General features: G+C 45.1%; 1 protein-coding gene across 3 annotated transcripts in view; it reads right to left on the bottom strand.

Annotated features, from left to right (window-relative positions):
- Nucleotides 1-3,710: 3,710 nt before the first annotated feature.
- LOC147571511 (leucine-rich repeat-containing protein 37A2-like) overlaps nt 3,711-13,752 on the bottom strand; it is a 29,093-nt gene continuing 19,051 nt past the window's right edge. For 2 of the 3 annotated variants that reach the window (XM_086696329.1, XM_086696328.1), the window contains 5 exons: nt 10,023-10,124; nt 5,798-5,847; nt 4,218-4,272; nt 3,996-4,138; nt 3,711-3,894 (listed from right to left, as the gene is read on the bottom strand). In XM_086696329.1, the coding sequence (XP_086552455.1) occupies nt 4,022-4,138; nt 4,218-4,272; nt 5,798-5,847; nt 10,023-10,124 (324 nt within the window). In that variant the 3' untranslated portion in view covers nt 3,711-3,894; nt 3,996-4,021. Of the gene's footprint in view, nt 3,895-3,995; nt 4,139-4,217; nt 4,273-5,797; nt 5,848-10,022; nt 10,125-10,505; nt 11,926-13,752 lie in introns of those variants that run through there. The other variant, XM_086696327.1, reaches the window with a different exon arrangement.

Raw genomic sequence — 13,752 nt, 5'->3', positions numbered from 1 at the left:
CATGGACCGCGAGATGGTGACCTGAGTTGAAGCCAGACGCTTAACCAACTGAGCCACCCAGGCACCCCGACTCCTCTCTTTAAAAGGTGGGGTCTAAATTCCCACCCCTTGAATGGGAACTGGATTTAGTGACTAAGTCACTGCTAAATGCTGCTCTGTGCCGTCTGAGGTGAGGTCATAGGAAGGCTACCTTCTGTCATTTCTGTCTCTCTTTCTCAGCTCACTCACTCTGGAGGTACCCAGCCATCATGCTGTGAGGACATTCAGTCAAACAGCATGTGGGCAGGCTCATATGGCAAGGATCTGAGGCCTCCCTCCAACCCCCTTGACAGCCATGTTAAGTGAGTGAACCACCTTGGAAGTGGACCCTTCCGACTCAGTCAAGCCTTCAGATGACTGCAGCCCTGTGGTATCTTGAGAATCTCACCAAAGACCCAGAGGCAGAAGTGCCCAAGCTATTCCCGAAATTTTGACTCAAAACTTTTGAGGAATGGGGAGCCTGGGTGGCTCAGTTGGTTGAGCGTCTGACTTTGGCTCAGGTCATGGTCTCACCATTCATGGCTTCGGGCCCCGCATTGGGCTCTGTGCTGACAGCTCAGAGCCTGGAGCCTGCTTCAGATCCTATGTCTCCCTCTCTGCCCCTCCCCTGCTTGTACTCTCTCTCTTGTTCTCTCTTCAAAATAAACATTAAAAAAGATGTTTTTTGAGGAATAAATGCTTATTGTTGTTTTAAAAAAATTTTTTTAAATGTTTATTTTGGAGAGAGCAAGAGACAGAGACATAGAGTGCGAGTGGAGGAGTGGCAGAGAGGGTCATAATCTCGTGGTTCATGGGTTCGAGCCCCGCGTCGGGCTCTGTGCTGACAGCTCAGAGCCTGGAGCCTGCTTCACATTCTGTGTCTCCCTCTCTCTCTGCCCGCACGCTCTCTCTCTCTCTCAAAAATAAACATTAAAAAAATTAAAAGAGGGGCGCCTGGGTGGCGCAGTCGGTTGGGCGTCCGACTTCAGCCAGGTCACGATCTCGCGGTCCGTGAGTTCGAGCCCCGCGTCGGGCTCTGGGCTGATGGCTCAGAGCCTGGAGCCTGTTTCCGATTCTGTGTCTCCCTCTCTCTGCCCCTCCCCCGTTCATGCTCTGTCTCTCTCTGTCCCAAAAATAAATAAACGTTGAAAAAAAAATTAAAAAAAAAAATTAAAAGAAATATGGCAGGGTAGCATTTGAGACTAATAAGTATTGTGCAAATTTGAGGTAGTGTTATAGAAACAACATTGTCTAAGCTTCACTCTATGAACCACATTTGCGCTAATGGAAATATTCCAAAACAGGAGAATGGAGTTGCCTGGAATCCCGGCCCACACTTTGGGAAGCCCAACGATGCACAGATGGGTCTTCTTGGTTTCTCGTCAGCTCTGTCTCTGTGTCCACCTCTCTTATTCAAAAAGTCACCACCAGCCCCCGCTCCACCCAGCTCATTAAGGAGTTTGGGCTGGCATGAGGAGTTTCTGCCCTTGTGACCTAAGAGTGACTACAGGGCCTGGTACTGCGCCTGGCTCAAAGCAGGTGCTCAACAAACAGTAGCTGCCACCATCCTCATCGTTCTAATTATTGATTCTTTGATGGTAACCATGGCTTAGACGTCTCTGTACCCCTGCACCCTGCAGCAGGGCAGTATAACCGTCAGCAGGCTTTGGAGTTAACAGGCCTGGATTAAACCCCTACCTGGCAGTTTTGGATTTGCGGCTTTGGGCACCTGAACAGGTTACCTACATCCTTTAAGCCCTGTCCCCTTATCTGCCAGATGGGGATAATAAAGTATGTTTTCACGGACTGTTGGGCGAAATTAAGACTGCAACACGCCCAACCCAGGCCTTGACACCAAGTAAGCAAATAGTGAACTAGCTGCTGCCGCTGCTTCCGATTACTGTTACTCTCTAGTCTTGTGCTTTCAACACAGTTATTTGTTGGCTCACTGAAGTCACCACACCGAGACAGACACTTGGGGGCCATTCTCACTAAAACGCTGGGGGAACGGGAACAGGCACCCGGAGAACAGGTGTCCTTGCCCAGCAGCAGCAAACTAATAGAGCCGAAGAGGCACTGATGGGCCAATCACTCCGCTTGGAACCGTTCCTACCAACCCTGCCAAATCTGCTGGGCTGTGCCCCAGTCCTACTGTCCCCTCGGGGGACTCTGTTGGTGGCCAGCGGTTGGTGCCATATTCCATCACCTATCGCTAAGCCACCAGCATTTATTTGGGGGCATGTAAAGAGATTGTCAGGGGCGCCTGGGTGGCTCAGTCGGTTAAGCATCCGACTCTTGATTTCAGCTCAGGCTGTGATCTCACGGTCGTAAGATCGAGTCCCTCGCATCGGGTTCCACACTGAGCACGGAGCCCGCTTGGGGCTCTTTCTCTCCCTCTCTCTCTGCCCCTCCCCCCTTGCTCTCTTTCAAAATAAACAGACATTAAGAAAAGAGATGATCAAACCTTGTTCGTTCAGGATTTCTTTTATTCACTACTGTATTTTGACTCTGACGTCCTTTTTCTAAAATCTGTCATTCATTTACTCAGAAAGTATAGATGACTTCATTATTTTTAATGTTTATCTATTTTTGAGAGACAGTGTGTGAGCTGGGGGGAGGGACAGAGAGAAAGGGAGACGGAGGATCTGAAGTGGGCTCTGTGCTGACAGCAGAGAGCCCAATGCAGGGCTCAAACTCCCACACCATGAGGTCATGACCTGAGCCAAAGTCGGATGCTCAACGGACGGAGCCACCCAGGCACCCCGACTCCTCCCAACATCCCAAATGTGACTGGTTAACGCCCTCCTCTGCAGAAGTGGAGGGATGTTTGCGTCTTCTGCACGTTGTGCTGCATTATCTCTTGGAATCGTGCAGCCCTGATCCGAGCTGGGTAGGAAAGCAGTGGTAGGTGCGGTGCTGGGCTGAACTGGAGAGAGCCCAGCCGCACGCATCCGACCCTCAGTGGGGTCAGCAGAGGCTAGTGTGGTACAGGTGAACAGGAAGTGCCCCCACCAATAAGTTTTCTGAAATAAAGGCCTGAGCAGGGCAGTCCTGGGTGATTACTGCTCTCACACATTCTTTACTCTAACCCTCCAGCATCTCCCTGCTAGCTCTCTGAGGGTGGGGACTTTTTTTTTTTTTAAAGAAAACAAACACAAAAACCCAATGGGAATTGTCTACTAGCTTGTAAGGTTGAGGAACACCCTACTTCCCGCTACACATTTTGTGTCTGAGTTTGAGCTCTTGGGAAGACAGACAGGCCTCAGCCCGACAGTGGAGGTAGGCTCAGCGATCCAAATACTCTGGCAACCCCAAAGACCTCACGGAGGGGCCAGAAAGAGATGATCCTCTACGGGCAGGGGGTCAAGCGCGTTGTGAGTAACTGGTATTTGGTGAGCCAGGGGAGAGAGCACCAGAATAAGCTGTGAATGAACTTAATAGTCTAAGCCCCTTGAAGATACGTTGTCCGGTTTCCAGAGACTGACTGTATCAGGGAAATGAGGGAAAGACGCCCCATTCACCCTACTTTGCCCATTTGTGTCTTGCGGAAATCCTGGCTACCACGAGGGACTCTGGCTTCAGTCCTGCTTCTCTCGCCCGTGGCCCCTGTTGTCTGTAGATAAATTCTGAACTGTTTACGTTTTACTTCCTTACCACGTGGCTAGAATTGGTTATGGATTTATACATTTCAATATGAGAAGAAAAAGTATTTTATAAGCAATGCTGAGAAGCGAGTATCGGAAAGTAAACTTTGTAGGTGGCCTGAGGCAGGACGGCGTTCACTCTGTGACAACCTCACATAGTGTCTCACTCTCGTCACCCAGCTCTTCAGTAGTGGAATCTGTGGCCTTCTCTGCTGTGGCTTTGCCAGCCTCCCTGGGAAAAGGAGAAGAATGCCAAGGCTTTGACTCTCGAAAGGAACAATTCAACTCTTCATAATTGCCTCATTTTAGAGAAAATCTTCCCCAATCACGTACCCTAGTTCCATGTGGAAAATCTCATCTTAATGAGAAGAATCCTTGTCGTGTAGCTTCTGTGCCATGTTTTTCTTGCGTGTGGCATTGAGAGGTCTGTACATGTCCCTAAGCCAAAGTGGCCGCCTTCTCCAGAAAAAGCCCTCCTAGAAAACAGAAAGGACAATGTTAGGTCCGTTTCCCCTGCCTTCTCCAGCTACGGTACTTTATCCTCCTCAGATTTACCTGACTGTCACTTTCCTTTGAGCATCTCTTACACAGCAGAGATCCAAAGAAGCCCCTTGAAGGAAACACACACACAGACAATTAGTGATTCGTACCATTTTCCATGCCTCTCACAATGTATTTCTCCAGTCTTATTAGCAAGCAAAATCAACACAGACCTGGGATCTCAGAAATAATTCCATACATGCTGGGCTTTCAGAATTGTCCTGTGTCTGTCCATAATGGCCCCACAGTGTCCCTGGGAGACCTTTGTATGTAACTTGACATGAAGTATAGGCAGGATTTTCACCCTGCTCCCCTTCTGGCCCTTGGCCAAGTGCCCTTGTGCAGTCAACAAACTGGGTGACCACACGGCAGAAGCACCTAACTCTCTCCAGAAGCATTTTACATCCGTCCCCGCCAGGCTTAGCCTCCCAGGCATCATTTGCTGGCGGGTGGGGAGGTTTTCCATTTTCCTAGCTGCTTTACCTTACGAGATGAATCGCACCGAGTGAATGCCTGAGTCCAACCAGCAGTTATCTAGCTCACTGACTGTCACACTGCAGGCAGATGAGGGAGTGGGTCGTGAAATCACCTTAAAACACACGGCTAGCGCTAAAACACAAAATACTCTTTTTGCATACAAACGGAATAGGGGGTACCTGGGTGGCTCAGTCAGGTGAGCAGCCCAAGTCTTGATTTTGCCTCAAGTGATGATCTCACAGATTGTGACATTGAGCCCTGTGTCTGGCTCTGTGCTGATAGTGTAGAACCTGCTTGGGATTCTCTCTCCCTCTCTCTCTCTCTCTCCCTCTCTCTGCTCCCCCCCCCCCAAATAAATAATAAACTCAAACAGAACAGAAAGAATCAGAGTGTATGGTAAGTTTGTTTTAGAAGGGACTTATGTCTATACGGTATGTGTGCACTGAGTTGTGACATAAAATGCAGTTCACAGCCCAAGAACAGTGTAGTCAGAGACGTGCCCAACTGGAAAGGAACCATCTTCTTTCTGGTTCTAGTGGTACTAGTGATACAACCGTCCGGCAAGACATCTTCCTTTTCTCCTTCTCCATCTCATTATTATAAAAGGAAGAGATAAATGATTATCTAAGGTCTCTCCCAGTTCAAATTCTATTGGGTCTGGATAAAGGGAATGGAGAGCGGGGCCTCGAAAACCAGAAGGAGGAAGAAGGAAGTCCCCCCCCCACTCTATTGGACGGACTCATGTATTCCACCTTCCATCATGCTTGAAGACTAGCCCCTTCACCCCACGACTTTTGGCCCTCCCTATCCCTTCTCCAGAGCCTCTGAGAAGGTCTGTGGCCAGGCCCGATGCCCACCGCCAGCAGCAACGGGTCTGAACATTTCCACCCCCGTCCCCCCACGATCTTTCTAGTGAGCAGGTGCTCTGTGCCAGTCCCATTCTAACTCGGGTTTGGCTGGGCAGCTAACTTTGCTGGATCCAGGCAAAGCATTAGGCCAAATATGTATTCTTTCTGCCTTTGGTGATTTCCTGGCTGTAAAACAAGGGGATTGAAATAGATGAGTTTGAAAATCTAGTTCTAAAATTCTACTGTAACGATTGCCAGACTAATATTTACCTTGAGCTTCCTTCTTTACCTTCCTTGGCTGCTGCTCTATGATAACAAATCTGTTTTGGAAGAAAACATGATCACAGTTACCCATCACAATAACCACTCCCTCCAAATCTTTATTCATTCCTTTGCATTTTAGGTCTTCTCTACCCAGTGAGAGGATAACTTTTCCTAGGACAGGAATTTGTTTAATAGTCCTTTGACTCTTCAATAACACCTAACTTGTGTGCAGCTGGTAATACGTTTTACTGACTGTCTCAGGTAACATTCGACAGATAATTCCTAATAAAAATTCTTGGGAGGAGGAAAAGAAAAGTGTCTACCAGAAACCTAAACAGCAGCACTGTTTTAAAGTCAAGGACAAGAGTAGGATGTGTGTTATCACTGCTTCTATTCATTGGTGTTGAGGAGGTCCTAACTGATGCACTGGGAAAAAATGGAGTGGTGGAAAGGAAGAACTAAGACGTATTTGCATACGAAATTACAGACAAACTAAAAGGCCCAAGAGAATCAACTAAAATTTTATTGGAAGAAATATGAGAATTCAGTAAGATGGCTAGATATAAAATCAAGAGATCAACATGTAAACCTCAATGACTTTCCTATGTTCCATAAATAATTAATCAAAAAACGGAAGAATTATCCCATTTACAATGATCAATAAAAAGGCATAAAGTACCTAGGAATAAACTTAGCAAAGAATGGGTAAGACCTATGAGATGAAAACACTAAAGCTCTTCTGAAGGACATTAAGAAGAAACGAATACATGATGTGAGACACTATTTTCCCAGAATAGTGTAAAGATGTCAGTTCCCTTCAAATTAACCTACAAAGTCAAGGCAATCCCATTCAAATCCCAAGACAGTTTTTTAAACAAAAACTGGCCAGCTGACATTTGGTAGAGAAAATGTGCAAGCATAGCTACAAACTGTATGAAAAAGAAGATCACAGAGCAGACATTAAAATACGTTCTTACGGAGCAACTGCAGTTAAGTATGTAGCGTGATACTGATACAGGAAAAGAAAACCAGATTGATAGAATAGAGTCCAGATAAAAATAGTATTTTAGATCCATGAAGAAAGAATGAACCATTCAATAAAAGATTTTAAAGTAACTGGATCTTTACGTAAGGGAAAAAAGTTAGATCCCCTACCTCGACCGTACCAAAACACCACACAGATTCCATACAGATTAAAAATAAATAAATCACAACAAATATTATAAGAGTACAGAAGAAAATATCAGAGACTGTTTTTATACCATGAGGCGAAAAGGCCTTGTTAACAAGACCCATGTCCCATAAGCCATGAGGCAGATATGGTGACGGACTGTCCACACCCTCCTGTTCATCGTAGTCCTTGCCCCCTTGATCCCCTGGATTGTTTGTCCTCTTCCTGTTGATTTATAAAACTCTCTTCATATGAGATATATTCATCCTTTCAAGGGCTTTCACTGAATTTCAATGTTTCAAATATTTGTCAGTGTTTTTATCGTGAAGGAGACGGAACCGTGGGATAGGAGACAGGCTGACTGCAGGCACAGCTGGGTTCTGCTTTGGGTTTTGCCACAGGGGCCTTAAGCTGATCCCCTTCTATGTATGAAAGAAGGATGGTGATATCATCCTCACAGGACTGTGGGGATTAAATCAGATGTCTGGTTTATTCCAAGCATAAATCAGACAAGACGATCAAATCTATCAAATGTTTCTGCATGTGGTATCAGGTCACAAAGCTTTTTCTCACCACAAGATCATAAAAGTATTGATTCTATTTTCTTCTAATACTTGGGCGGGTTCTTGTTTCTCTTTTTTTACATTGACTGAAATATGTTTTTTTAAGGTGAGAAATAGGGATCTGTTGTTATTTTCCTCCCAAATAATTAAGCAGTTGTTCTACTACCATTTATTTATTTTCGTCCACTGATTTGAATACTAAAAGGTAACATTTCAATGTTTATTTATTTTTGAGAGTGACAGAGAGAGAGAGTAAGAGTGAGAGAGGGGCAAAGAGAGAGAGAGACACACACAGAATCCAGAGCAGGCTCCAGGTTCTGAGCTGTCAGCACAGAGCCCAACACAGGGCTCGAACTCCTGAACCATGAAATTATGACCTGAGCCAAAGTAGGACGCTTAACCAACTGAGCCACCCAGGCGCCTCTAAAAGGTAACATTTCAAAAGTCCTAGTCACCCACGGATCTGTCTATTGCTGGACTCTGTAGGCTACTTCACATAAATATTAGGTTGCATTATTCCTCCTTGTGAAATTGACACAATGCCTCATCTCTTCCTTTGAACATCATTATTGTCCACTACAGGAAAAAAACTGCATGGTCTCTGACCTCAAAAAGTGTATCATCTAAGTAGGGAGAGGAAATAATGAAACCACATAAAAAAATATACACACAAGGTTAAACCACATAGGAATTTAAAACAGCAATAGGAGTTTATAGAACTTCCCCAAAAGCAAAAGGCTGCAGGCCACCTCAAGATGCAGAGTACTGACTGGACAATGGCCAATGATTTCTCTTCCCAGAGGTCATGGTAAGCTGACCCCACGCTAGTTCCTAGGCTCTTAGGCTGAGAAATCAGACCCTGATCTCATCAAGAGAGAACGCACTTCTTTCTACATGGAGGCAATATCACCTCACCAATGTCACAGGATTGATCAAAATCAGAATGTCAGGTCAAGACTTGACAATAAGGAAAACATCCGTTCCATAGATAGGGCATCTGTGTCTACATGATTGGGCATTACCTCCTGTGGAGACAGGCCTCTGTGGCACGCTGAAGTATAATCAGAAGGCTATTTGGTGAGAAGAGAAGTGGAAGAAAAGTAATTAGCTGAATCCAGTGTTTAATGGAAAGGACTGAGGTAGCTAGATCCATCCATCTGCCCCGCGGGCACAGCCCGGCTGGTGGGCCTGACTCTCATCTGCTGCCTGAGGTGCCATCTCTACTCTTAGGCAAGGCTAGGTGGGCACTGCCCATGTTGGTCTCTTCCTCACCATTTCTATGCCTTTACTACTGACCAACCCTCCAGAAGACAGACATGTTTCTCCTTAGCAGTTAATACATCCAGTCAGGCTTTACTCGAGTCTGAGAGACCAGGAAGCCTTACATATCTCTGCTCTGATCCATGACCTTGATATTTCTCTCTTGAGGAGCTGCCTTTTAACAAACTGTTTAGCATATTTTTGTTATCAGGGGAGGGGAATGCGTCACTGTAGACCCTAAGAAATGGTGACAATCTCACAGAAGGACTAGGTCCAGGAGTATTACAGTATTCGGGGAAGGCTTTGTGAAGAAAGATGAACTCGAGTTGGCTTTTGAAGGCTCATGGGACTTCCACCAGCAGAGTGAAATAAAGGAATTTCAAGTGGGCAAAGTCACCAACAAAAGTAGGAATGGGCATGGTCTGACTAGGGGATGGTGGGGGGCTGCTTTGGCTGAAATGGAGGGTTGCCATGACAGATGGCAATATATATATATGTATATATATATATATATACATATATATATATATATACATATACATATATATATAATAAGCATATGTATATTTGAATAAATATATTGAATATATATTCAATTCATACATAATTGAATAAAAGGTAAACAGGCAAGCTCCAGGAATAGGCAACTGTAATTATGACAAGCTTTGAGTAGCCTGATGCAGGATTTTAGCTGCAGGGTTTTAACTGAACCTGTCTACACAATGCCTTGCGAAGTGGAGGAGAGAGCTGTAGGTACATCTAATTAATCAACAAGATGACACTTTTATCTCTAAGCCATGCCCTTTCTTCCGAGATGACTGATAGCTCCATGAAGGTGAAGACTATTTCTCTCTCATCATTTTAGCCAACGAGGAAAGAAATCAGTGGTAGGAGGAGGATGACTGGTGAGTGCATCGAATCGACATAATTTTTTTGAGTTGAAGAAATTTTACTATCGTGTCAACTGTGGCCTTCTTAGACCTAATGTCTCAGAACAAGCTAATGGCTTGTTATCTTGGTTACAATCCACAGATGTCTCCCGGCAGTGGGGTTCCTTTTAAAATCCCTGGAATATACTTTGCAATGAAAGGACAAAGCCTATCTCCTTCCTCCAGACTGAAGAGGGATATCAGGTCGTGATAGGTGGGAAAGTGGCTTTGATTTTCAGTTTGTGGGTTCTGAATCTATTATAAAGAAGGAATATAGTCTGGGAATCTGAATTAATTGTTGTCCTTACCTCAATGAGACAGAAAACTATGATCAAAATCATCACTACTACAGTCACAGATATTGCCAAGATGAGTTTGTTGTTATAGCCATAGCCTGGAACTTTTGTGAGCTAAAAAAAGGGAAAGAACAATGTTTTTAGAAAACAGAGATAGGATGAAAGTTAACTATTCTTTAACGACTCTAAAACCCCATTCTTTCCGATGAATCGCTTATAGGTTCTTAAGGAATATACCAAATCTAATGTGATATGTAATCTTAATCATTAGCATTTTCTTCAAGAATTTATGTATCTTGTATGTTAGGTCCTCTTTTTGTCTACTCTGGGAACAGCGGCACTGTTTCCTGAATGAGCAAAGTGGCAGATCATTGCCTTAGGCAAAATTATGTGGCCAAGACAAGACCCGGACTAGGAGCCCCTGGTCCTTGTGCTTGGGTCCATGTCCTAAACCACCTAAATGTCGAGACCCCACATTTTGGGATTTATCCTCACCTCCCTTGACTCCTGCCCTCTCTGTTCACTCTGGACTTCTGTGCTCTCACTGATATAGTTCTCATTTTCCCATTGGTCCGTATCCCACTCTGCCTTGGACACCTTTACTTCTTGCTGCTCGCTGAGAAGCTTCATCAGGAGGCCTGTTCTGGAGATGAGCTTGGCACAGGCCAGCTGCATGTGGGTCTCGGAGCAGTCCATTTTCAAAGTCCGGATAACATGAGAAATGAGGCTTCTCACGTCATTGTTGGGGATGAGGGACTGTAGCTGCTGGTTTAACGGAATTTCAAACAGATCACCTTTGACACAGTGAAGCCTGTGGCTTTTGGGGGCAAGCCAGTGCCCGCATTGTGGTATTCCCATTGTGTATCATTGGTTTGTTTAACGGTCGGCATAGAGTTGTCTGCAGTAACAGTAGAATTAGCAGTGGAAAGATTCTTACGGTTTGTGAATTCAGGGAGGGTTTGTGCTGGCACAGTAGTGTTTCCTGTAGAAATATTTTCGTCAGAAACATTTTGGGCAGTAGCGTTCTCTGCAGTAGTGTTTTCTCTGTAAGTTCCTGAAGGAGCAAATAATTCTGGAAAAGGATTTTTCTGAGGACTCAGTTCTCCCGGAGATGAAAAATCCTCTCGTGAAGGGGAATTTATGAGGCTCCTGACTGCAGAGGATGGAGGCCTCTTTGCAAGCAGCTGTCTATTACTGAGTGAACTTTCCTTTCTGGACTTTCGATTCAGTTTGGCCTAGGGTGTTCTGTGGACCACATGGGAGCGACTTTTATGAAAGCGGTGTGTTTTTCTGGGGTGTGAGGCTGGCCCGAAAGCCTTCATATTTCTAACTCTAGCATTTGCATCTTCTAAAACAAAAACGCTGTACATGAAGTCTTTTGATTTTTTTTTTTCACGTCAGGTGGGGATTTTAGAGCGGGGGTGGCAGAAGGCCTGCCCAAAGAGTATTGCTTCAGGAAAGAAGAGACCGCTGCCTTGTGCTCCTCTACGAACGAAGGCTCTGTATTGAAGGAGCTTCCCATTAATTTGCTGGGCCTGTGCGCCACGTGAAGCTCCCCTGGGGATGGTCTCCTGAGCCTTCTTTCCTTGGCCATGTTCTCCACAGACGGCTGGGCGTTCTGTTTCCTCTGGATGTTCTGACGTCTCAGTTCTTTTAAGTGCCTTTTCCGTATGCCCTTTGGGCCCTTGATGACCTTGTTCACTCTCAGGAACTTTTTCCCCACACTCTCAACCTCGTCTAGGCTCTTCTCCTGCGGTTGGGCAGTTTCCAATTTCTTTGGAAAGATTTGACATTTAAACTTGGGACCTAATCACTTAGATTCCACCTACACCTGCCTAAATAACCCAGAAAGCCGCCAGAGGATTAGCAGAACGGAGTCTCCGGAGCCAAGCGCAGATGAGAGGCCCACAGAAGAGGGGCCCCTCCTGAAGTGGATCACCTAAGGAGAAGCGAGCTAAGCCTGCCCCTCCTGCCCACCCCAGCTAATACGCCTACCCACCCCAGCTAATACGCCAGATCCCCAGCATCACAAGCCTGGCAGTGTGCAAGTAGCCCAGATGGGCCACGCCACCCTACAGTGAATCCCGCCCCTAGGAGAGGAGAAGAGAAGGCACACACCAGTCTGACTGTGGCCCCAGCGGTGGGCTGGGGGCAGACATCAGGTCGGACTGCGGCCCCGCCCACCAACTCCAGTTATACACCACAGCACAGGGGAAGCGCCCTGCAGGTCCTCACCACTCCAGGGACTACCCAAAATGACCAAGCGGAAGAATTCCCCTCAGAAGCATCTCCAGGAAATAACAACAGCTAATGAACTGATCAAAAAGGATTTAAATAATATAACAGAAAGTGAATTTAGAATAATAGTCATAAAATTAATCGCTGGGCTTGCAAACAGTATGGAGGACAGCAGAGAATCTCTTGCTACAGAGATCAAGGGACTAAGGAACAGTCACGAGGAGCTGAAAAGCGCTTTAAACGAAATGCAAAACAAAATGGAAACGACGACAGCTCGGATTGAAGAGGCAGAGGAGAGAATAGGTGAACTAGAGGATAAAGTTATGGAAAAAGAGGAAGCTGAGAGAAAGAGAGATAAAAAAATCCAGGAGTATGAGGGGAAAATTAGAGAACTGAGCGATACACTAAAAAGAAATAATATACGCATAATTGGTATCCCAGAGGAGGAAGAGAGAGGGAAAGGTGCTGAAGGGGTACTTGAAGAAATTATAACTGAGAACTTCCCTGAACTGGGGAAGGAAAAAGGCATTGAAATCCAAGAGGCACAGAGAACTCCCTTCAGACGTAACTTGAATCGATCTTCTGCACGACATATCATAGTGAAACTGGCAAAATACAAGGATAAAGAGAAAATTCTGAAAGCAGCAAGGGATAAACGTGCCCTCACATATAAAGGGAGACCTATAAGACTCGTGACTGATCTCTCTTTTGAAACTTGGCAGGCCAGAAAGAATTGGCACGAGATCTTCAGTGTGCTAAACAGAAAAAGTATGCAGCCGAGAATCCTTTATCCAGCAAGTCTGTCATTTAGAATAGAAGGAGAGATAAAGGTCTTCCCAAACAAACAAAAACTGAAGGAATTTGTCACCACTAAACCAGCCCTACAAGAGATCCTAAGGGGGACCCTGTGAGACAAAGTACCAGAGACATCGCTACAAGCATAAAACATACAGACATCACAATGACTCTAAACCCGTATCTTTCTATAATAACACTGAATGTAAATGGATTAAATGCGCCAACCAAAAGACATAGGGTATCAGAATGGATAAAAAAACAAGACCCATCTATTTGCTGTCTACAAGAGACTCATTTTAGACCTGAGGACACCTTTAGATTGAGAGTGAGGGGATGGAGAACTATTTATCATGCTACTGGAAGCCAAAAGAAAGCTGGAGTAGCCATACTTGTATCAGACAAACTAGACTTTAAATTAAAGGCTGTAACAAGAGATGAAGAAGGGCATTATATAATAATTACAGGGTCTATCCATCAGGAAGAGCTAACAATTATAAATGTCTATGCGCCGAATACCGGAGCCCCCAAATATATAAAACAATTACTCATAAACATAAGCAACCTTATTGATAAGAATGTGGTAATTGCAGGGAACTTTAACACTCCACTTACAGAAATGGATAGATCATCTAGACACATGGTCAGTAAAGAAACAAGGGCCCTGAATGAGACATTGGATCAGATGGACTTGACAGATATATTTAGA

This window comes from Puma concolor, unplaced genomic scaffold (assembly GCF_028749965.1).
Source record: "Puma concolor isolate L17-30 unplaced genomic scaffold, mPumCon1.1.hap2 unalloc_scaffold_24, whole genome shotgun sequence".
Classification (NCBI taxonomy): Eukaryota; Metazoa; Chordata; class Mammalia; order Carnivora; family Felidae; genus Puma; species Puma concolor.
The sequence above is the reverse complement of the archived record's forward strand: the minus strand, read 5'-3'. Positions and strand labels throughout refer to the sequence as shown.